A 26,342-nucleotide genomic window follows, 5' to 3' on the forward strand; every position below is an offset into this window, starting at 1 on the left:
GTTTTAAGGATAAACTTATGATTACTAGTAGATGCTGATGCTTATCAGTAAATACTGAAACAAGTATCGACTGAAATTTTATTAATACACTTTATAGTATGTACTAGTGAAAACATTATAGCATAAGCAGCTGCTAGTCTTTATTAATACCACCCAATGCCGAGCCCGAGTAGTATTGATGTATACGAGTAGTTAATGGCCTCCTTGTAGTCCCAACCTCAATCCAAACCAACATTTGTGCGATGAACTGAATGATGAAAAGGGCTATCCGTCGTCGTCCTATTCCACTACAAACTTTACAAGGACTATGGCTAGCATTAACGGAGATACCTCCGTTAATACTAGCCTTAGCTTGTGTAAAGGATTTTCTTGATCCATATTATTGATGTTCATCGAGCTATAGATCAAGAAATAATAACTACCCTTATTCGTTTGATACGACGAAGACCTCGAGCTAATATTGCTACGAGAGGTGGACATACACGATATTAAAATTATTATAAAGTTATTGTTTTTGTCAATAAAAGAGTCTCTGAAATCAATACTTTACATAAAAGAATAGGGATAATGGGATAATTCAAAAGAGGAAATGTTAGGAATACGTCCAAGATTACATGAAAGTGTTTTTATTCAAAATGCCCGTCTAATTTTTCCCACGGGATGTTTTAAATTTATTGCTAAAAACAACGTTCTGATTTACGCCGGTATAAACCCACCTAACCGAAGAATATAAGCCAATAAAATAATAAAAAATAATTCCAATAAATTTATCTTGACCTGATACCATAATCATAAAAATGGGATTACAAAATACAAAGTTATGAAACATCAAACTCAGTAAAATTTTTAGGGTGGCCGAATTTTGTGCCCTACAACCAGTTTCCAACTGAAATGAAACTGCTGCACGCACACGTTTCCAACTCATACTGAATGAGTTGCAGTCAATTGGTATAGCAGTTCAATTAAAAAAAAATACAATGTCGAATTCCGAATATTCAGAATGAGATGATGAAGAGATCATTAAGTATCATTAATACCGCAGGCAACGCAGGACTCGTATGTATTACTGAGTTCATCCATATATGATTTCTCTATCACTTCTTTCCTGTAGTACATCAGAAAATTTATAATTATAGAGTTCTTCGTTTTTTTTTCGGTCTCTCCAACAAATTTTATGTTCAGCTTTTAAACACCCATTTTGAAATATACACACATGGCCAAAATTATTGCATATAACGATATTTTTATTTTATTTTGGACCTAATATGATTCTTTTTATATTTTTGGACATATTGGCTTACTAGACGACTAACTAATATAAAACTAGAAATCTAAGTGCATAAAATTTTAAACTAGTTTCATTATAATCGATTCGTGTTCGATTTCACACTACTATACGTATATCGGGTTTGCAAAACCGTTGCAATCTCAACTGATTTGCAACTTTTATCTCAAAACAGACGCATCTTGGTCGGTCGTTGTTGTTGCCTAAATCAACTGACTGGATATCAGAGAAAAATTAATTATTTCCGATTTTAGAAAATCGTTCAAATGATTGTTATTTTAAATTCAAGCCTATGTATATTATTTAAAAAATCGCAACCTAAATAAAATTGCTTTTCAACGATATATCATGTTCCTATACCTAAATTTTGTGGTTTCTTCAGTAAATCCATTTAAAAGATAATTCTATTACCTATAATAATGGTTTCGCTTAAAGAAAATCGTTACCATGACAAATATTACTTAACTTTATGTATCAGTAATTAGAGTTTACGTGATAAATTTCTAAAATTGTTATGGTAACAAAACTCTTGAAATGAACTACTATAATGGAATTATTAATTTTTAAATAGCTCTACTTAAGAAACTGGAAGGTTTAGTTATGGGAACATGATATATCGTTGAAAAAGAATTTTATTATGTAAAACTTGGAAAATAAGTTCGTCATAATAATGCTTTTATTTATTCACTATTCTAATAAACAATATGCATTCCTTCGGAAACTCTCTATTTATTTATTTAATAATGCTAAAACACTCTATTTGAAAGTCGATGAGAGAAAATAGTAGTTGATAGTAGTACCAACTCAGTAGTTGATAGGCCGGCAGGCTGTTGTGTTGTGTTTTGTCATAGAGCTGATATTTGAGGGTTGAAAGTCTTTTGACTATAAACGTTGCAAGTACTGTAACGCAACGGGTCGTTTGACCAGAAGAAAACCTCTTGTGACGTCTTGCCTTCGAGGTTGGTCTTGAGAGTTTGAGGTCTCCCTTGTCTTCTCGATTGACACGATGCGGCGTTGGGGTAGAGAGACTAGTGAGGTACCCCAATTAGCTTATTCGATTGGGATGCGAATCTGTTTAGCGGTAGAATTGCATCCGGGGGAAGCCCCTATACTATTTCAGGTGACACTAGCTAGTTGTTGAAGATGATTAACCAATATATAACCGAATGCTATTTGAATTAGATGGAAAATATGGAATGGTATATATTGAATAGAATATATCGGTGGCTAGGGGGCGGAGTACCCCCGGGTGAGTCTTACTATTTAACTATCAATTTTATCCAGATCAGTAAATGTTTGTTTTGTTATTTTCATGTACAATGAGAGAGTGCTTGCCAATGACCAACTAAATGGATATTTGAGGTGAATCTGCATTATGAGACCCGGTTGAGTAAGCCCATAAAATTGCGATTTTACATTCAGGTGTGGGGTCAAGCAATCGGTTCACTAAAAATATCCTTCACATAAAAATACTATTTACTTATATTGAACATTATTATTGTTTTGTTGACTTTCATACATTTTTGAAAAAAAATTAGCATTACTAGAGTGTTCGTCAGATTAGTAGAAAGTTCATTACAGTAGATAAAGGAGTGTCTATTAAATCCGGTGTTTAACCATAGTAAATTTTTGTTATTTTTGATGTAAAATTCAATTGAAGTGATTAAAAAATACTTCCTCAATAGAAAAAGAAATGCAACAAAGTTACAATTAAGGAATAAATAATAAACCAAATTCAATACAAATTTCACTGGTTTGAAATGACGCGTAGAAAATTGTGACGTCACCTATTAGTATTTGACTGAATAGTTGACAGAGGGCGCGAGATAATATTATATTCTTGCAATGCCGTCTCTAATATAACAGCCTCGGATCGAGAATTATGACGTCACGCTAGTTAGAGACTACGGATTAATAAATATGTTATAGAATACATGGAAAACATAGCTATTCCTCAGATTTTTGGTGTGTATTTTAAAAATGATATAGTTTACATAATATACAGTTTATAAATACAATACATATATATATATATATATATATATATATATATATATATATATATATATATATATATATATATATATATATATATATATATATATATATATATATATATATATATATATATATATATATATATATATATATATATATATATATATATATATATATATACAATATCATCGAAAAAAAGGCGTCATTGTTGGCTATTAAATAAAGATCGCTGTCAAAATATGTAATATTATTTAGGGAATGTCATCGATGTTCATTTCCAAGCCAACTAGACGCCGTTTTTTTTCTCGATGATACGGTATAATTCTTACATAAAATGTAAATAACATTAGACCAATTAAAAAAAAGAAATATGATTTTTTTTTATTAAATATAATAATTAAAACACCTTTATCCTTAAAGCTTGATTTTGTATTGTAAATATACCAATTTTACTGTTATTTTATTCATATTGTATTCAGCCATCACTTAAATATTTGATATTAATTTGGTATTATAAATAATGAACTATCTATCTAAAAAACTATCTATCGAAGCTGAACCAACAATACTTGGGAGTGGAGATGCCACAATATGGATAAAATAAATATAATTGTCCAGTTTTCTTTAATACGAGCCTGGGAGAATATTTTTAAATTTATTAAAGATATTTTCAATAGAATTATCTTGATTTATAACTCATACCCACTTTTCTTGCTCTTCCGGACACTTTAGTCTGCCTAATATAATAATCCCTGCAATCAGGAACACAACAAAAATGAGGCATAGCACCAAAAACACATTCCACTTACGCTTTATTGATGAATTGTTAGAGTCTTAAAAAACATACACAAAAATTATGATAAATATAAAACTTTAACAAAACCTGTAATATTTCGTGTTTTTTTATGAGAAACAGAGTGATCATATATCTGGTAGTAGTTTATGTCACTTAAACACTAAAATAATTAGTTTTTTGCACTACAATAACAAATAACATCAAAAATTAACCGACAAAATATGAATACAGAATTTAACCGAATATCTAACTATGAACAGCTGATGAAGTAAACAAAAGTCCGTGCTCGACTGATCTATTAGAGATGGCAGTGGTTCGAGGCGTTCGAGGTTATATTTGTATTTTCAAGCTCCGTGATTTTCAAGTATTTTGTACATTTTGCGTTTGGCGTTAAATACTTGTTTTCAATTTTGTTTTATTGTACCCCTCTGTTGTACGCTCTTTATTATTTTTGTAATGAAGGGTGTTAAAGTTTGTTTTGTGAAGGGCTGTCTATATAACTCTGAAGGCTCTCCAGAAAAAGTTTTTATAACTGTTCCTTTGGATGGAAGCCGTCGAAGAGCCTGGTTTGAAGCGGCAAGACAACAATATGTCAGCAAAAGTACGAGATTTTGCTGTGAAGATCATTTCAACGTAAGTTCCTTAAGTTTTATTTTACAATTAATTTTATATCTACTTTAAAATGCATTTAGAAAAATGGTTTTTATTTACCTTGTACCTTTGTTTTAGGTTACGGAAGATATAGAAAATTATATGAGGTACAAGCTGGTTGGAGGACTGGTTTTAGTTAAAAACATGTTATTCCTCATATATTTAAAAGGTAACAAACCACCACTTTAAATTTAAAATGTGAGGTTGAGGATGAAGGTGCAGCACCGGTGGAAGAAGCAATCGAACCAACATGTAAGAAGAGACGGATAAGTGATACCGAGTTTGATGAAAATTTACCATCCACTTCAGGATCCACAACAAGACAGCGCACTATTGGCATTCAGGTCAAGTGTCATTCCTACTCTATTGGGGTTCAAACACATATTGAACAAAAAGATTTTTCCACTACTGTGTCACCAATAATGACACATTTTTCAGTAATGTGTAATATCCCTCCGAAATCTCGCCATGTTAAGATAGACACATCTGGTTTATCTATAAAATGTGACACTGCTACATCACCTCTTAAATGTCCACCACCATCAGTCAGTAAACAGATACTTTGTTTACGGGAAAGTTCTGTCAGTGTTACAAGTGAAGAAAACATTAAACCTAGTACTTCAGAGTTTGTTCCCAGTAGTGATGCCATTAGTAAAGATAAAAATAAGGACTTATTGAAAGAGTTAGAGCAACAAGCTACTTGTGAATATACTATTAAATTAATTGAGAAAAATCCTAAACGCTACATAGGTATTCCAAAACAGTGGTTCAATAGTGTATTAAACAAGCTAATTGTAAAAGCAAATTTAAAAAAGGCAGACATTTTGTTGAGTTTAATGAAAATTAGTTTAGGTGATCAGTTTGGTATATTAGGTAGTAGAGCTTCAACAATTTTTAAAAAAACTATTCCAAAAATTGAATTTTATTTAAAAACATTAGTTTTTTGGCCAAAGCCAGACATAATAAAAGTGTGTCTACCTATATCATTTAGAATCCGATATAATGAGGTACAATCTATAATAGATTGTTTAGAAATTCAAATTCAAAAGCCTACTGACAGTTTAAAACAAGCCCTAACATGGTCAGAATATAAAAAGGGCAACACAATTAAATATTTAATTTCGTGCACACCAGATGGTTTTGTAAATTTTGTATCCACAGGTTATGGTGGTAGGACTAGTGACATGACAATTTTGGAACAGTGCAATTTTTTAAAAGTCATTCCAGAAAATTGTCATGTAATGACTGATAGAGGTTTCAAACATGTAGATAGGATGTTAGCAGAAAAAAAATGCAAATTAGTTCGACCACCTTCAGTTTCATCAACTAGCAGACCCTCAAAAGAAGAGGTTATAGAATTGAAAAGAATTGCAAGCTTAAGGATCCACATAGAAAGGGTAATTAAGCGTTTAAGAGAATTTTCTTTTTTAAAACCCCATGCTGTTATTGATCATAACCTTATTGGTCATACAGATTCTGTAATTACTATTTGTTGTGCGTTAATTAATTTACAAAGTCCAATTATTAAATAAAGTAAAAAATCACTTTTGAAATTATTTTTGTTGTAGTGTTTATATAATATATTATATTAGTTTTTAGGAGGTAGGTACTATAGGTATTAGGGTAATAGTTTAGATACTTATGCTTAAAATTTCATTTATGTTTCTTTTTATAGACTGGTTTTTTGTGTTACTAGGATAATTTACATTGTAAAAACTTGCAAGGCATTTTTTTTTAAAAATAAACTATTTTGTATGTGTTGTTTGATTATTTTTATTTTGACTTAATAAACTGATTAAAATGAATCATATAAAAGATATAAAAAAAGTAGGTAATATTCTTTTGAATGTTGCAATTTTGTTTTTGTGAAGTTTCTACAGACTAGGTTCCTGAATATGTTTTTACTTATCATAAAACTTTGCTATACATAAAAAATATATTTTTTTAAAATTAATAAACAATAAAAATTCATAATTATTCAAGTACGAATTTCATTAAAAATATTATTCTTATAAAAATCCATGCAATTTTCCATCAACGATTTTAAACATTCCTCATCATAGTTAACCCAAATAATTTGAACGTTCTTTGTTGTTTCAAAATCAGGCTCTGCCACACAAAATAATGCTTTTTGCATCCCAGTAGCTAACATTTGCGCTGAACTTGACCATTGTATTTTTTTGTTATTTCTCCTTTGTTAATATAATTTTTAAGGGTTTTATTACTGATAGGGCACTTAACTTCTACCACAAAATCAGTACCCAAAGCATCTGGAGAGGCCCAAAATATTGGATAATCAGGCATTAAAATAAATCCACAATCTTTTAATTTCACGTCCAATTTTTGCTCAACTACTTTCAAAACTTTTTTCTCAAGATTTTGTCCTCTCAACATGCCAGTTGTTGGTTTTGTTTTATGAGCTCCTATTATGGTTTCAACTAACGTACCAGCTGTCTTGCATCTACTTATTTCATATAACTTTGAGGCTGTTATACGGGCATAGCGAAGCTCAAACCATAGAGAACACTTACATTGCTTTTTTGTAGCCTTCTATGCTTCTTTACATAGACTGACAGGCATTTGCTGTTTAGGAAAATTTAAAAAGTCTGTGAAATCTCCTCCCTGCCTTTGAAAACGTAGAGCCAACCTATAAATGCTTAGTTCAACCAAACTGTCTTTGAAATTTAGGGTTGAACGCAGCAGATGACAATTTATATTTTGTTGTTTCCCTTCTTCCAGAAGTTCATTTAGAAAACTTTCATCTGCTGGCTGTTCCGGGTTTGGGGTGACACTTGCTTCCCTTTCAAAAGCCTTTACCTCTACAAACTTTATAGTTGTTCCGACATTACTTAAACGAGGCTTTTTCCAATATGATGTCACTTCTGTTGGTGATGGACCTTCACTCCGACGATTAAGTCACATTAAAAAAGCTAGAGCATGCTTACAACCTCCTACAAAATGTGTATGTTAAAAAACAATTGACAAACATAGCGTATAAATAATACCTTCACCGGCTGCACAGTCTTTGCAACAAACATCTATAAAAGTTTCTTCTTCTTCATTTATTACAGTTTCAATGGTGTAGGCCTTGCTCCTAACTTTATGCTCTGGGCATATTCTGGCTTTTACAGTGCATAGCGGGCCCTTCCTTTTTAATTCTACGTAGCCTATAGCATTGTCACCATAACTTTCTCTGGTGGAACTAGAATATTCAATTACAACTACTTTAGTATTTCACCTCTCAAATTGTGATAATATATCTACATACCTTGATGCTTTTACACCAGCGATTTCGGCACTATTAAAGCGATTATCTCGTTTTAATAACTCGTGCACCATAAAAATGTCTACCCTGGGAAGATTGTTAGACGTAGCTTTTACAAACTTCTCCATACTGATAACACTATATCTAGGTCAAACGAGCACAAAGAGGAAAGAAAAAAATAACACAATGCAAAATACAAAACGCTTCGTACAAAATCCAAAATCCCACTCAACAACAAAACATAAACAAAACTGACTGACATTTGACATTGACATTAATAATGACACATGCGAAATCGCTTCGACCTTGCTTCGACGCCGGCCACCAGCGTCTCTGGTGGCAAACCGTGACACTTTTAATAGGTGACGTTAAAAATTGCAAAAATGTAAATTTGAAATTCTTATTAGTGATTAATTTTTTTAAAAAAAATGGGATGAAATTGAAGTAAAATAAAAAATACGAGTGTCATAAAATTGTATGAAGATTAATTATTTGCAATAAAAAAACTATGGTTAAACTCCGGATTCGATAGAGGATAATCTACGTCAAACAAATTTCAAAAATTACGCAGGAAACTTTTTCAGATGTCGATTTATTTTTCAAGATGAACACTAAGTAACTCTTTCAATTTTAGTAATTTAAACCTTTCTAATTTTAGCGTTGTGGTATAATTCCTATGACAAAATCAGCTCGTTTGAATTGATATACTCTTGGAAATATCTATAATGTTTTCAGCATAAGAAGTGTTCAAACTTTCTTGGATACTTGAATGTCAATTTTGGAAAGGGATTGTAAGGATATGACTTCATTACTGCCTACCAATTTTTTATTGTTTGCCTCATTTTCGTACGATTAGCACGACATCCATCGATGTTATATTTCATAGAACGCTTTTCTATCATTCTGATTTTATAGTGTTCTGTTTATTTTTATAATCTTCCCAACTGAACATTTTTATATGTCTCTTCTTTGAGTATTGTCTCCTAATTTAAAACTGTATTAAATAAAATAAAAAGCTGTTTACTAAAGTATTAATTTTGAATTAATTTTAAATTTTTCTTTAAAGTAAAATCTGATCAAAATGTTTTCTGTTGTATGAATAACACTTATCACCGAGGGCATAGGGTTAAGACATATGTAAATTAATTAATGTTTGGTTTCGATAGTGATCGTCGAGGATTCTTGGTTGCGGAGGATTAAGGGCCTGATCCTCTTCGACTGGATTCTGATTGATGGTCTTTTTGAATCTGAACTTATAAAATTGACTGATCAATTGAACTCAACAAATTGAAAAATAAAATTGGTAAAAAAAATGTTCTCTATTAATATTTATTCTTGTTAAGACAAGTTAAAAGAATGATAGGCATTTTTAATTCATATTTCATGGCAATAAGAATTCATTTTTTTAATAAGATCTATCCCTTAAATAGGTAAATAAACAGATAATTTTAAGATCATAAAGAAACAAATTAGAGGAAAATAACACCGTAAATCAAAGACAAAAACAATTCTTACTCCGCTCGAAACATTCAGTTGTTTATATGTAACTATAGGCTGACTGAAAAATATCATTCGACATTATCGACAAAAAAAATGCATTCACAGAGGTTGACTATCAGACTGATTGTTTTTATTTTATTTGTAGCTGTTTTAAATAATCCATCTCACGATATTGGGCACCATTCTCTGAAGTTCTTCGACCAGAATGTTCTTCTGCCTCGATTACGTCCTTCCTAGATTTTCCCCGCCACAGAATATTCTGCAGTAACTGGACTTGGGATCTCTTAGGAATTTCTTAAGGGTTTTAAAAAAGTCTCTTCTTTGTTCATACGGCGTAGCACCATGATATTTGTATCGAGGACAGTGGTGTCCCATATTTTCTTCGTTTCTTAGTACAGTCACTGGGATTTAGCTCACCACCTGTATTGTTGCACCAACTGAGTGACGGTCATTCGATTGGCAAACAGAATGCCTGTAACCAGCAACTGATATTTTACTATTTGCAAAAGTATGTGTGTTTCTGTAAGTGTTTGTGCGTTTCTGTAAGAAATACAATAAGAGGTTTTCTTGATTAAAATGGGTTTCTCTGTTCAAACATTTTATTACTATACCAGCAGCATTTAAATACAAACATGAACCCTTCGTAATATCAAAAAAAAACTGATATTCAGTTCTCTGTTGTATCTGTCATCTTATATATTTACAGTTTTCAATACGTTATGTTTCCATGTCAATATCTCTAATCTTCAACATTTCTTTTGTATATTCACAATTTAAACATGTTTCTCTAGGCTGTACAAACCTATGTAAATAAATAAATAAATAAATAAATCTTTATTGACTACGTATTTATACAATGTATAATTGTAGCAGGTCAGAGTAAATAACTAACAGATAAGAATTCATAAAAATACTAAGTTAGAAAAAAAACAATACACGGAGGCAAAGTGTGTTACATTAAATACATACAAGACAAACAACAATTTAAGAATTTTTGTACAAATAAATCAAATTAAATCTATATCTATATAATGATCTCCGCTGCAGTTTGGACAAATTGGTCTGGAGCTACGGTAGTTGTTCGCTATATGGCTGTGTCTGCACAATATAAAGAAATAATACGTTTACATACTGGTAAACAGAGAAAGTGACGCACTCACGTGAAAATCTTTTAAGTTTTGTCTGACAATCGAAAGACTTGAATGCACAGTGTGTTGATCCTAGACCCCATCTCAAAGGTAACAGATCCTTAATCAAAAGGTTGTTTAGAGCACTCCAATGTAACATTAAAACAATTTTCGTTAAAACAATTTTTCTTTTCAAAGGCATTTTTTTACTGCTTGGTAAAGTTTTGCAGCGATTCTCCTGTATCGCATTCTATTTGAACGATATGGTGTGCAGCCGATTTACTTTTGTGTTAATCGGCGGTTCGATGCTTTCTGCTATGCAGTTTTTAGTCAACTTACTAATTTTTTGTGTTAACTACTAATTGCCGCTGTTTATTTTTAACCACCTCACTAAAACAGGACATTTTATTGCCTATGTACCTATTTGATTGAGTAACTTCCAAACACTCTTTTGTTTTATTAAGATTTCTTTATTTTTACTGAGGTATTCGTCTAAAGACATTCCTGAACTATCAATAATCGTCCAACGTCCAAACAGCAGATATTGTTGTCATTAACTACTCTTTTATAACAGTGTCCTTTATTTTGTGTACGTTGAATTAATTTTCTGACTTTGTATGCATTCGCTCATTTGTTCTACGACTTGTGTGTGAGACAACTGTGTAGGGCACTTTTATTTGAGAGTTTAATTTTATGACGTTTGTGTAGTTGTAAATTCTTTGTTTTATTTTTATTAGACGAATCAGAGTTGCCAGAGACAAGATCTGGGTTGCTGGGGAGAGAAGACAGACACTGTCAGATTAGAGTTGCGTGGGCGCAACTAAGTTCAGGTTGACCGAATGTAAAACTTGGAAAATAAGTTCGTCATAATAATGCTTTTATTTATTCACTATTCTAATAAACAATATGCATTCCTTCGGAAACTCTCTATTTATTTATTTAGTAATGCTAAAACACTCTATTTGAAAGTCGATGAGAGAAAATAGTATGATTCATTGGCAAGTAATGTAAATATTTGCGATCCGGTAAAATTGTGATGTAAGAGGAGGCCTGGCTTGCCGGAGGCGAATCAGTAGTTGATAGGCCGGCAGGCTGTTGTGTTGTGTTTTGTCATAGAGCTGATATTTGGGGGTTGAAAGTCTTTTGACTATAAACGTTGCAAGTAATGTAAGGCAACGGGTCGTTTGACCAGAAGAAAACCTCTTGTGACGTCTTTCCTTCGAGGTTGGTCTTGAGAGTTTGAGGTCTCCCTTGTCTTCTCGATTGACACTATGCGGCGTTGGGGTAGAGAGACTAGTGAGGTACCCCAATTAGCTTATTCGATTGGGATGCGAATCTGTTTAGCGGCAGAATTGCGTCCGGGGGAAGCCTCTATACTATTTCAGGTGACACTAGCTAGTTGTTGAAGATAATTAACCAATATATAATCGAATGATATTTGAATTAGATGGAAAATATGGAATGGGATATATTGAATAGAATAAATCAGTGGCTAGGGGGCGGAGTACCCCCGGGTGAGTCTTACTATTTAACTATCAATTTTATCCAGATCAGTAAATGTTTGTTTTGTTATTTTCATGTACAATGAGAGAGTGCTTGCCAATGACCAACTAAATGGATATTTGAGGTGAATTTGCATTGTGAGACCCGGTTGAGTAAGCCCCTAAAATTGCGATTTTACAATTAGTCTTTTGATTTTTTAAATAATATACATGTTAGATTAGGGACAGATAATTAGTCTTTTTACTTAAATTAAACCACTATATTCCTCAAAATACGTTTTATTCCGCTTAGAAATTCGTGAACAGTTCGAAAGTCGATCTAAACTGACTAATCTTATAACAATGATGCAATATTCGCAATATTGCACGAGCTTTGTTTTTTGAAGAAGGGCCACGCTGCGGCGGTCTCGGAGATCAGGTTTTTTTTTTTTTTTGTTTCGGGGGTGGAAAAAATCTTTTAAAGACTGCACGAGCTAATCCCCGAAGAGAGGGAAGACTCTCGTGACTGTGTGGGATTCAGACAGCTGTTACCCACTAAAACAACCACCTCCAGGGATTTCAGCGAACCAGAAGATTGGCAGCTATATAATCCGGGTATTCATATCAGGAGAAAAGGGACGAAGCCATGGGCGCCCTAAGGCGTGTTACGGTTGGAAGAGAAACTTAGGGTCGACTGGGAGTTTAGTCCAGAAGAATGGTTTTGAGGTGACGGTACTTTGTATTCAAGTAGTCTTCAGGGTTGTAATCGAATATCTCGAATGATGGATTTTGTATATTAGCCATGCTCCCAAAAAGTTTGAGAGCACGGTCTCTAATATATTTCGAAACTGGGTCTATACGAAGGTCTTTACGTATATCTTCATTGCGTATATACCAGGGTGCACCGGTCATATAACGCAGGGTTTTATTTTCACAGATTTGTATTCTGCGGATTTGGTGATCGGATGCTCTGGACCAGACAGTCGAAGCATACAAGGTTTGGGGACGGATTACTGTTTTAAACAGCAAGACTTTGTTGTTCAGTGAAAGTGAACTTTGTTTGCGGAGAAGGCCGTGAAGACTGGCATAAGTTGCACGAGCCGTGGCTATTTTATTCGTGATGTGTTGCTTCCAGGAAAGCTTTTTGTCTAAGGTGACTCCGAGGTACTTGGCGGTATGCCCCCAAGTAATCTCTTCGTCGCCTACAACAATCGGCGGAGGAGGAGCTATTCTTCGTGTTCGTCCCGTGACGAACAGTGTTTGCGTCTTTGCAGTATTTACTTTGATTTTCCAATGGGAAAACCAATTAAGTAAATCTGTGATGTGGGGTTGTAAGGCTCTGTGTATGCCTTTGCTTGAGGCAGTGGCGAAGATACAAGTATCGTCCGCGAAGAGGGCGAGTTTCGTATCGGTGGATTTTGGGATATCGGAAGTGTAGATGTTGTAGAGAGTAGGTGAGAGGACTGCGCCTTGGGGAACACCAGCTTCAATGGAGCGTGATGTTGAAAGGGAGCTACCGATACGAACTTGGAATTTCCTATTAGCTAGGAAGGATTTTACTAAAAGAGTGATCGTTATGGGAAACTTATGCAGGTGGTGTAGTTTATACACTAAGCCTTCATGCCAAACCTTGTCAAAGGCCTTCTCAATGTCAAACATGACAAGACCAGTGCCTCGCTTAGCGTTTAGGCCTCGCGTAATGTGTTCCACCACGCAGGCAACCTGTTGTTCGCAGGATAGGGCTCTACGGAAACCAAATTGTTCCGTAGGGATGATGTTATGATCTTCAATATGGTCGTTCACTCTTGACAGAATAATCCTTTCTGCTATTTTGGAAAGGGACGGAAGAAGACTAATGGGGCGCCAATTCACAGGAAATGTGTGGTCTTTGTTGGGCTTTGGAATAACAATAATAACGGCGCTCTTCCAAGGTTTTGGAAAAACCGAAAGGTAGAGAATGCCGTTTATTATGTTAGTGAAGAAAGTAATCATATTGGGTGGGAGCTGTTTGATTGTTTGGTTGTTGATATTATCAACACCAGGTGCTTTCCTATTTTTGAGAATAGAGATGAGCGTTTTGACTTCCTTTGGAGTGGCAGGGGCAATATGTGACCTGGGGGGAGTTTGTGGAGTTTCAAGAGATTCAAAGAAGTCTTCAACAACTTCTTCGAAGTCAAAGTCATCTTCTGGGTCGTTATTTGGCCTAAATTGCAACTCTAATGAGTCAGCAAAAGCCGAGGCTTTCGCTTCGTCGGAGAAGGCAACGCCATTTGGACCATGTATGGGCGGATAGTATTGGGAATTGGTATTCCGAAGACGCTTCTGCACACTCCAGAGTGATTTATGGTCGTCCCCGAGGGATTCCAGGAAGCTCTCCCACCTTTCATTTCTGAAAATTTGAATTGCCTCCTGATCTCCCCCGTGATCGAGTTCACTCTACGCTTTATCTCAGGGTCCAGCAGGGCCCGAAATTGTCTTTTAAGCCTATTCCTTTCACGAATTAGAGCTTTGATGTGAGGTGGGGCGATGAAAGGGTTTTTTGAATCAATTTGTATGCTCGTTGTAGACTGATCCAGAGCCAGGGTAATAGCCGAAGTAAAATTATGGACGGCCTTATCAAGCGATTCAGCATCCACAATTTTTGGCAACTTGGGGGGATTCTTTTGAAGAATTTTTTGGAATTTAGCCCATTTGGTTACCTTGCGGAATTTATGGGTCGAAACAGATTTTGTTTGGATAAGGGTGAAGAAGACTGGGGAGTGATCGGAACTAAGCTCATCATGGACAGCTACATCCACTTGAGCTGCGATATTTTTAGAAATACCAAAATCGATAGTGGTGGGAAGGGTGCCGTTTGGACCAAAATATGTAGGATTTGCTGGGGTGTGTAGCTGAATTGGATAGCTGCCGAGCAGGTCAGCTATTGCCTTGCCGCTAGCATTGGTAGTTCTGGAACTCCAGAGGTGCCTGTGGTGAGAGTTAAAATCCCCTGCGATAAGCAAAGGATGTTTTGAGGACTTTAATAAGACTTCTAGGTCTTGTTTAGTGTCTTCGAAACATGTCTTGTTAGGGACATAAATCGAAGCCAAGACAAGGGGGCCATCTGAAGTTTCCAGTTGGACTACCGTAGCTTCGCAAGCACGAAGAAGTGGCGTGGGAAGAAGCGTGTGGTTGTGCGTTCCTTTGACCAATACAGCAGTACCGCCACCATGGCCATTTGGGCGATCGTTACGATACACCTTGAAGTTCGGGAATTTTATTGATGTGTATGGGCGAAGGAATGTCTCTTGGATGAGGACGACATCTGGACTATTGTCATTCAAAAAGTCGATAAGTTCGAACTTTTTGGGATTCAAGGAATTTGCATTCCAAGAGACTACGAGAATGCCCTGAGCTAGAATTTTAGACATTACTGGGTACCAAGGTTGGGATTGCAGCCAGTTTTGCGAACATGGTTGCAACAAGGGTTGACACTTGAGCTGTGACTTGCTCAAGAATTAGCTTTTGGAAGTCTGGACTGAAGGGTGGGGGGATGAGCTGCGGTCCAGACTGGTTTGAAGGAGATTGGCTCTGAGTGTGGGGCATGTTTGTCTTCGTTACGCTAGCGTAAGAAGATTGTGCAGGATTTGACGAATGAAGACCTGAGGATTTCCTAGCATTCAGAGGTAGGTCCTTTGAAAAAGAGGGTCGATTCTCGGGGTTGTTCGGATTTTTAGGGCAACCCAGATGGTTTGCCGTATGGGGGCCACCACAGTTAGTGCAAGTTGCGGGAGTGTTTTTGCTCTTGACGCAGTCTTTTGTGCCATGGTGCTTGTCGCACTTGACACATCGGGCTGGGACGAAGCAACTCGAGGCAGAGTGCCCGAATTGCTGACAGTTATGGCACTGGCGAGTTCCAGTACCAGGTCTCTGCGGTACGATATGCACACGAAGATCAGCTACAGTGTTGAGCTTGTATATGGAAGATTGGTGGCGGGGGATCCTGATTTTGATGACTGGGAGTGGCTTGCCATTCTTTAGAAGGCGATGAATTTCCTTGACTTCGTAACCTTGCGAAGTCAAGTCGTCGTCAATCGTAGGGATCGAAACAAATGTTTCCATGCCCTTGATGACAACGTTCAAGTCTTTTTCTTCTGGCAGAAGAAAAGTATGGAAAGAAATCTTCTGATTTCTGAAGTAATTGGTAATACTTCGATGATCAGCAATAGTCTCAGGAATTATTCGGATGCCTTGCGATGTTGATTTGGAATATTTGGTTTTGATTTTTTGTTCCCTAAATCTTTGGGCTATCGAAGTCCAAAGACGGGTGTCACGAAGGACGATAGGGGTAGGCTTCTGAGTTGCTGGAGGGGGGTTTACCTGCTGCATTGGAGGAGCAGTAGGAGTAGGTGTGGAGGGTTTTTGCTGTGTTACTGGGGTAACTGGGGCATTAAGTACGTCAGAAGTTGACGTACTGGGAGTACGAAGCGGTGGAAAGTCTGATTTAATGACAGGGGAAGCAGCCCTTGCTGCTACTTTTTTACTACTTTTAATTGTGGAGCTCGAGGAATCATCAGAGTCGCTCTGGCGAACTCTCTTCTTCCTCAGGACCTTCCTCTTTGGGCTGGATGTGGTGGGTTGGAGAATGACAAGTTCTATCGGGTCTATAGAAACTTTACGACCGTATTGTTTCATTTCGATGAGACAGTTTTTGGCTTTATAGAGCAGATCTTCTAGCTCAGCTTCCATTTCTTCTAACTCACCCTCGGTCTTTCGCGAGAATTGACTAGCGTCAGTCTCGCAATTGTCCAAGTCGGAGTTAATGGAGTTGGAGTCGACAGACTCCATAGGTGTGGGCGGGGGTTGGGAGATAACTGACTCAGAATCGCTCTGAGCCATAGTGGTGGATCCCCGGACTAAGTCCAGGGATATGGAAATATTGTTCGAAGACAGAACAATAGTAATAAAATAAAATTTTTACTTACCTGTAAAATTTTTCTTGGGGAAATTGCTGCTATAATACATACACTGCCGGCGTGGAACACTACCGAGAGCGAAATATACTAAGAGACTGTCAAGACGACTGGTACGCAACGTTTACGGTTAGACGACAACTGATGTGGCGAACTGACCGCTGGCACTGCTAGCTGGCGACTGATGTCGGAGATCAGGTGTTGTAGCTGACGTAATTTAGACGAAGACAGCCATCACGGCCTTCCTGACGTCGGGGCGTCCTCGCACCGTTCACAGTTTGAACACAACAGCGGTAATCTGTAAATATTTAAGAACACTTACTGTTCAAAATATATCCGGGGAACAAATCAGAATTAATCTGAATTAATCTTGGAAACAAAATTTCCTTAACTGATTTTTCTGTCAGTTACTTTTACAACATCAAAGCAAAACAAACATTTCAAGGTTTGCCATATTAATCTCTGAGGGGTTAAGGCTAAACAAAACTAGTTTAAGAATCCAACTTTCAAAAATAAAAGTAACTTAACCAAAATACAAATTCTTGACGCTTTACATAGCCCACGTTTATTTTCGTAAAACCATGTCCAAACGAGAGGCTTGGGGACCTTAATTAATTTCTCACATTTAAGTTAAGCATCTTCTCAATATAGTCTGATAAGACAGAGACCCCCCAATTTGCTCAAACCAGAGTCCCAGAGACCTTGCACGTGCCTGCCTAGCAGGGACCCTTTAGTATAACCTGGTGAATCAGAAAACTTAAAATAAAATCAATTTATGCCTGCTACGCAGGGACCCTCTAGTATAACCTGGTGAATCAGAAAACTTAAAATAAAATCAATTTATGCCTGCGACATAAGGACCTTAACCTAAGTATAACCTGGTGAATCAGAAACCTTAAAATAAAATGAATTTATGCCTGCCACGCAGGGACCTTTAAATATAACCTGGTGAATCAAAACCTTAAAATAAAATGAATTTATGCTCGCCACGCAGGGACCTTTAAATATAACCTGGTGAATCAAAACCTTAAAATAAAATCAATTTATGCCTGCTACGCAGGGACCTGTAAGTATAACCTGGTAAATTAGAAACCTTAAAATAAAATCAATTTATGCCTGCCACGCAGGGACCTGTAAGTATAACCTGGTAAATCAGAAACCTTAAAATAAAATCAGTTTATGCCTGCCACGCAAGGACCTTTAAGTATAGCCTGCTAAACAGGGACCTTTTAACATAGCCTGATACACAGGGACCTCTAATATAGCCTGCTAAACAGGGACTTTTAAATATAGCCTGTTAGACAGGGACCTTTAAATATAGCCTAGCATAGCAGGGACCTTTAAATATAGCCTGTCATAACAGGGACCTTTAAATATAGCCTGTTAAACAGGGACCTTTAAATGTAACCTGTTATACAGGAACCTTTAAATATAGCCTGTCATAACAGGGACCTTTAAATTATAGCCTGTCATAACAGGGACCTTTAAATATAGCCTGTTAAACAGGGACTTTTAAATATAGCCTAACGAGAACCATCATTGCATAACGCTCGTTAGGCAAACAAGCCGTTATCTTAAACGGTCCTTTGTATCAAGGGCCTAATTTGCCTCCACTAAACTGGGTATTCTCTACTACAACTGTGTCTCAAATGTAGTAGGCTTTACTGATCATGCGTTTTTCATTTGAGTATGCTCGTCCACTCCTGACATTTACAGCAATGGTATTAAGGGGTGTTTTACCTTACTGATTATATCCCATCCAATTATTGTAATTTTACATTGCTTTCCAAGCGAATGCCTGTCGATTATCTAAGCCACAGATAAAAAATACTCTATTTTTTTTTGCTACAGGCTTTGGTACAAGTTTTACAATATTTTCTTAAAATTGTTTTAACCAATTCTGATGGTAGGTACACCACCATCTAAACATTTCAAGAATAAAGTCATTTACTTTAATTATTTTTGAAAAGAGATGTATTTCCTTTCCACACACCTAAAAACAAATCAAGTGGATATAAATTGATTCCCTAATTGTTATCATTATGCATAAGCATTATATTGGATATAGGCACCCAGAATGGTTCTTCAAAAGAAAACGTAAAATAAAATAACACATGCAGCTTGCGTATGTCTAAAATAAACAAACAAAAAATATGCTTTGTCTTATAAAATACATCACGAACTAATAAGCTCCCAGCTCTGTCTGGGCTAGCATTTTGTCTTTTTTTTAAGTCTGTTTTCTATACTCGTAAATTCCGATGAATTCTAGCAGTCTTATCTACTACGTCTTTCTAAACACATTACTCTAATGCACTTGCCATCTGAAAATGGATGGCCTGATTCTATGAAATGATTAGCGAAATTTCATTTTCTTTTTTTTTACTCTTTTTCATTTACCCAGCTCTAAAATGAGAATGTTGGCTGTGGACATTTTAAATTTACCACATCGTCAAAAGCCGCAACTAAAAGAACCTTTAGTACTTATGGATTTTTTCATCGGCCAAGCAGAAATATTTTTTTTATAAAAGATGTTCTATGTTCTTTGAATCTACCTTCTAAATTGCTACCAGTCTGGCTTATATAACAGATAGTGCATTCTGAACAGTTGAACTTATAGATTAATAGTGTTGTTTTCCTATATTTACATTAAAAAGTAAACCTGATATGGCCTAAGACGGTTCAAATGCTACCGCTGTACCATTTAACTTCTCATTATTTTATTTATTGCTTTTATTAAACCTAGTGTTTTGTCTTATTGTATTGTTTCTAATTCTTTAGTTCTGATAGCTTCACTTAGTGCGAGAGCACATGCTGAATGAACCATTGATTTGTACGCTGCTAATTTATGTTGTTTTTAATGTTTAAAATTATGATAACCTCTGTAAACATCAGCTTTCGCAAGATATCAAGTTCTAATTTCTCTAGTCTACTTTTGACATTGTTAGATCTAAGAAATTAATTTTATTATCTTAGTTAGTACTCAGTTTCATTCAGTTTCAGCTTCTCAGTTACAGACTCATTCAACTGATTTGAAAGAAGATGATCTACATGATCTACATGATCATACAAGGAACATGATCTACATGATCATACAAGAAAATAAAATATCAAAATGTTATGATTTTGAAAAGCGTCTCAGTAAATTCAGACAGAAAACTTTCTGCAAATAAATAACTTAGCAGAGAACCTAAGCAAAATCCTCTTTGTTTGTCTATAAAAATATCTTCAAACACGAAACAATTTTCGTTCATGTAGTTTAAAAATTCCAGAACTAATTGTTAAACGATAATGTTAATCTCACATTTTTGCATGTTTTATTTTTTTTTCTCATAATAAACGATAAATTTCTTTCCAGAAGGTAAATTCTAGTGTTAAAACATTTTTTAGCGTTCGGTTCCAACTGTTCGAAATAAAAATAGTTCGATTGCACCTTTAAATTATTTTAGTGGTTTCAATATGCTTGATAACTTGGTAATGTACTATTTAACAATCTGTATAAACTGTCAAAACAAACTCTGGCAATATATGGACATTTTATCTTAACTACAAAGGAAACTGACTGGCACTATTTTCATTGAAATTTAAAATTAACTATAGCATTACTATTTTTCTTGTATAACTTTTTTAACCAAGTTTTCAAGTTTTAAATGACGACTTGTTAAGTGAGAACAAAGAATTAAATTCAATCGTTCGTAAGAGTGTAAGTTAATTTTGACTGAGTATTGTTAATTCTGAAATAAGTTTTGTCTGATAACTTATTAAATTACCAATTCTTACATTACCAGTAAGAACCAAATTAAATCGTTTGTAAGACTGTATGTCAAATGGTCTGATACTAAGCTTTTTTTATATTGTGGAAGGCCATGGTCATAGTTGTTTACGAACGGAAACGGTGGTCCGCCGATCTTGCTGATATTTTGCTGATGCAGCGCATATCTGTGCTTAGGTACGCATATCGTACAATGGACGAACTGTGGGGCCTTACAGTCGTCTGTCAGCTGCGAAACTTTCTCGGTCATGAGGTCTCCAACCATAAACAAATAAAAATAAAATAGTTTGATTAATAATATACTCAATATTACTAAAACTTTTTAATACTCAACTTTTGTTGAGAAGTAAACAAATCAGTTTGGCTGTGCTAGACATTAAAGTGCTGAGCTCGCTTATTCGGGCTATTTTCTAATCGTCTTTCAGCTTCTGCACTGGCCTTGTCCAGATCGACGACATCGGTTTGGCGGTGTGTCAGCCAGAAAATGTTGGGAAACCAATAATCTGGAACTTGGTCCATGACGTAATACATTTGGTATGTGAACCAACTCCCGAAAGGATTGTGATTAGAAAGGAAATAAAGAAATGATTGTAATAAACTCGAGAAAATAGAAATTCCTGCTAAAATAACACGTGGTACGAGGTCGGCTTACCTTGGAGGGTTGTAGTCTTCTCCTGGGTGGCCACCCTGTATCTGGATCAGGAACAACTACTCGCACGAGTAAACGGTACCGAATTGGTAGGACCTTTTGAAGATTTAAAATAAAGTTATTTGCGGCGGCGGCGGTTAGCACGTTGAATCGATCTTTCGATAGATGCGGTTCTTGCGGGATCTTTAGTTCAAGTGTATTGTGGTACAAAGGATAATTGACGCAGGCGTGTTTCAGCCCTTTGGAATAACCTCCCTAGTACCACATATGCGTGTACAATAAATAATAGAATAAATTAATATTGAATTTAAAATTAAAAGAGATAAAATTAAATATATTTTGAGAGTTTCCTAAACATTCTGCCCGGCGAAAAGGCATGTTCTAAACATGCGTTTTAAATGCGTAACTTTTGAATGCAAAAAAAAAAATTGAGATAAAGATAAAGAAAAAAAAAAAAAAAAAAAATACATAAAAATAATTTTGTGTAATAGCAAAAAAAAAAAAAAAAAAAATAAATGGCGATAATTAATTGCTGGGTAAAGGACATAATTTAACTAAAGGACGCTGCAAAGTTCCCTTAGCTGTCCTCACCAGAGCCACCCGCACCACACCATCCGTCCCCTCACTTAACGAAATTATGCGACCCAAGGTCCATTGGCATGGAGGAGCATTTTCATTTTTTATAATAACTAACGTTCCTAGAGAAGGAGCGTCAGAGGAATTAAGCCATTTCTGGCGTTGTTGAAGCGAATGTAAATACTCCTTATGCCACCTGTTCCAAAAATCGCGATGCAATCGTTGTAAAAGTTGCCAACGAGAGAGACGGTTAATTGGTACAGCAGTAAAGTTCGGCGTAGGTAAACTGTTCAATGGCTCTAAAGTTAAAAAATGACCAGGGGTTAGCGCATTAATGTCTTCGACGTCCGAACTGATGGGATTGAGCGGACGTGAATTTAATACAGCTTCAATCAAGGTCAGGGTCGTATATAATTCCTCAAAAGTCAGGACTTGTTGTCCGATTACTCGACCTAAATGCGTTTTTACTGAACGGACACCAGCTTCCCAAAGTCCCCCAAAATGCGGGGCAGCGGGCGGATTAAAATGCCATTGAATATTTTCATGTTCAACTGCGGATTCAAACATAGTTTTAATTTCTTTGCTAGCACCAACAAAATTGGTTCCACAATCACTATATATGTCTGTGCAGCGACCTCTTCGGGATAGGAATCTCTGAAGGGCGCCCAAAAAGCTTCCGTGGACAAGCTACTAACTAATTCTAAGTGCATAGCTTTAGTCGCAAAACATATAAATAAACATATATATGCTTTAGTTGTTTTAGCACCTCTATATCTGTTCATAGTAATTAAGAACGGCCCTGCAAAGTCTACCCCCGTGTGTGTGAAAGCTTTTAATTGTGAAACGCGAGACGGCGGTAAATTTCCCATTTGCGGTTGGAAAGGCTTCGGATTGGATCGCCAACAAATTAAACATGAATGAATTACTGAATTTATAGCTCGTTTAGGAGAAAGAATCCAAACCGATTGAGATAGTAAAAAAAGCAAAGTGCGCAATCCTGCATGAAGGTATTTAAGATGGTAGTAATATATTAAATGGCGTGTTAGTAAACTAGAGCGAGGTAGTAAAATTGGATATTTTGCAGAATAAGATAGAGTTGAATGTTTTAATCTACCACCTACACGAACAATTCCTTGTTCGTCAATAAAAGGATTAAGTTTACGTAATGGTTTAGAAAAAGATTTAGAAATCAATTCCGATTGGAAACAAATCGATTGAGTCCTTTTTACAAGACACGTAAATGATTCATTTAATTCAACAGTTAAGAGCGGACCCGATCTTTTTTGACGGGGATTTTTTATATTAAAAAGGAAGCGTAAAACATAAGCGACGGTACGTTGAAGAGTAGCGAAAGAAGAGTATTTTTCTAAAAGAAGGTCAATAAAGTTCTCTTCAGAAGTAGCGGCGAAAAAAGAAGTATGTTTTTCTTCTTCGGAAGTACTATTTAGAGAAGCGCATGCGGAGGTTGAACCTAACATAGCATCAGGATCATGAAGAAAAGAAGGTCCTTGAAACCAAGTACTAAAATTTACAAACTCTGATGGAAATATTCCTCGAGAAGCAACATCAGCAGGGTTGTTCTTGGACTCAACGTGTAACCAAGTTGCGTGTGGGAGCTTGTCTTGAATATAAGCTACTCGGTTAGCAACAAAAGTTTTCCAACGACTAGGTGGAGAGTGAAGCCAATATAAAACAATATTAGAGTCAGACCAGGTAATAATTTTATCTAAAGATATTTTAGTTTTAAAAATGGGTACTAAATATGCGAGTAATTTAGCAAGAAGAACAGCGGCGCAGAGCTCAAGACGGGGAATTGTTAACTTCTTTAAAGGCGCAACTTTAGTTTTTGAAGCAACTAAATGAACATCTATTTTTTTGTTGTTTCTCAAAATTCTAAGATATACAACTGCGGCGTAACCTTTTTCAGACGCATCACAAAAACCATGCAACTCACATCTATTCTCACACTCGGAAAATAGGATCTTCCGGGGAAGGTCAATTTGAGACAACAAGTGCATTTCATTTTTGTAACGCGTCCAAATACGGATAATTTCGTCAGGGGGCTGTTGGTCCCAATCCATATGGGACGACCATAACTTTTGGATTAAAGTTTTAGTAAAAAAGGTAACAGGAGCTAAGAAGCCTAACGGGTCAAAAATACGAGCTAATTCTGACAACATGTTTCGTTTAGTACAAGGTCTGTCAAGAGAGTTAAAATGAAAATGAAAGTTATCCGTTGTGGGATTCCACTGAAGACCCAAAATTTTTAATGATGATTCAGGATCATCAAAATTTATATGAGTAGTTGATAAAAAGTCAGAAGGTAGATCACTCAGTAGATTGGGATCGTTACTTGCCCATTTTCTAAGGTCAAGCCCAGCTTTAGAAAACAAAGCTATTAGTTCATTTTTAAGGGCGAGAGCTTCACTGAAAGTGGTGGCTCCAGTAACCACGTCATCAACATAAGTATGATTTGAAATCGCATGAGATGCTAAGGGAAAATCTGCTCCTTCATCAAGGACTAATTGCTGAAGTGCGCGTAAGGCTAAGAAAGGCGAAGGCGATAAACCATAAACGACAGTAATTAATTCGTAGTCCTGAAGAGGGTCATTACGAGAAAATCTCCAAACAATTCTCTGATACTGATGTTGAGAAGAAGTGATCAATATATTGCGATACATCATTTTAATATCTGTACATAAAACGTACACATGAAAGCGAAATTGAATTAAGAGTTCAACAATGTCTTTTTGAAGTTTGGGTCCGGTAAACAAATGATCGTTGAGAGAGGTTTGGTTCGGGAGCTTCGCACTACCATTGAAAACCACTCGCAATTTGGTTGAGCTAGCTTGAGGCTTTAAAACGCAATGATGCGGAATATAATACGAAGCGGAAGATAACTCAGTTTCATGACTGACAGGTTTCATATGTCCCAGATCAAGATATTCTTTCATAAATTGACAATAAGATTTATACAATTCTTGATCTTTTAATAGACGACGTTCTAAAGAGAGAAATCGCTGTTCAGCAAGTTGACGAATACCGGGGAAAGTAGGAAAGTTATCGCGGAATGGTAGATGCACTACAAATTTTCCATCGGAATTTCTCTGGTATGTTTTTAAGAAATGTTCTTCACAAAAAAGATCATTATCTGACAGCATAGGCAAAAGAGGAACTGACTCTACTTCCCAAAATTTTGTAAGAATATCATCAGTATTAATTTTATGCGAATTACAAAAGAATGAAGTTACAGTAGACGTTTCACAAAATGTACCTATTTTACCCATTGGAACATACCCAAAAATTGTGTTCAAAAGATCTGGTTCTCCGTGAATCCCTCGAACACATCCGTTTAGGATAATTTTTGTGTATACATCAGCACCAAGCAGAATGTCAATAGGACCAGGTACATAAAACTTCGGATCAGCAAGTTTCAAATTGCTAAGATGAGACCAAGAAGAAGCTGGCAAAATTGCAGTAGGTAAGCTATCGCAAATTTTAGGTAAAACAATAGCGTCAGTATTAAGTACTGATTCCGGACAATTAAGCGGTCGAAATGAAAGTGTAACGGTAGCTTGCCCGGAGTTTGTAACCATATTATCAAGACCTTGAATTTCATAAAGTCCCCTTTCCTTTGGTAAACCAAGAGTATTAGCAGACTTCTCTGTTATGAATGAAGTCATACTTCCAGGATCAAGCAAGCATCGCATTGATTGATATATACCAAACTTATCTAATACTTCGATAACCGCGGTTCCTAATAGAACTGATGTAGATTTAGATAACAAGCCTGTCGCAGCGAAGCTCTGATTCAACGAAGAATTCTCATCGCGATTTGAAAATACAGTTTTAGAAGGTGTACCAGAAAAGTGAGGTTTATTATTAAAGCTATTTTCACGAGAAGTTGAAGGTAAAGCTGATTCGGGACTATGAGTGGCGCGTTCTATATTACTTGAAGAAAAATGCAAAAGAGTATGATGACGTTGATTACATTTACGACAAGACATAGCTGATTTACAATTTTGCGTAGAATGAATATTACTTAAGCAGTTAACACATAGATGTGCCCTTTTGGAAAGCTGATACCTTTCTTGAGGAGTTTTGCTTAAAAAAGTTGAACAATTATATAACGAATGCATTTCGTTACAAAGTAAACAAGATCCGGAATTACTATTTTTTGTTTGCTTTGCCAAAAGAGAAGTAGTACGACGAGGTTGTAATGGTGATTTAATTTTATTTGATCTTTTGTTATTAATTAAAGGTAAAGAAAGATTAAGAGATTCATAAGTTTTA

At 35.7% G+C, this 26,342-nt stretch overlaps 2 protein-coding genes across 2 annotated transcripts; both read right to left on the minus strand.

Annotated features, from left to right (window-relative positions):
• Nucleotides 1-7,646: 7,646 nt before the first annotated feature.
• On the minus strand, nucleotides 7,647-8,296 carry LOC115874894. The gene is made up of 3 exons (XM_030890194.1): nucleotides 7,999-8,296; nucleotides 7,736-7,932; nucleotides 7,647-7,681 (listed from the first exon to the last, which is right to left on the minus strand). Exons 1-3 carry the CDS (start codon nucleotides 8,121-8,123, stop codon nucleotides 7,647-7,649), a joined length of 357 nt encoding a protein of 118 aa, XP_030746054.1. The 5' UTR covers nucleotides 8,124-8,296.
• Nucleotides 8,297-21,998: 13,702 nt separating this feature from the next.
• LOC115874896 lies at nucleotides 21,999-26,056 on the minus strand. Its single transcript, XM_030890195.1, has 2 exons — nucleotides 23,164-26,056; nucleotides 21,999-22,600 (listed from the first exon to the last, which is right to left on the minus strand). The coding sequence occupies exons 1-2, from the start codon at nucleotides 26,054-26,056 to the stop codon at nucleotides 21,999-22,001; spliced, it is 3,495 nt and encodes a 1,164-aa protein (XP_030746055.1).
• Nucleotides 26,057-26,342: the final 286 nt, after the last annotated feature.

This window comes from Sitophilus oryzae, unplaced genomic scaffold (assembly GCF_002938485.1).
Source record: "Sitophilus oryzae breed Bouriz unplaced genomic scaffold, Soryzae_2.0 scaffold_1307_pilon_pilon, whole genome shotgun sequence".
Lineage (NCBI taxonomy): Eukaryota > Metazoa > Arthropoda > Insecta > Coleoptera > Curculionidae > Sitophilus > Sitophilus oryzae.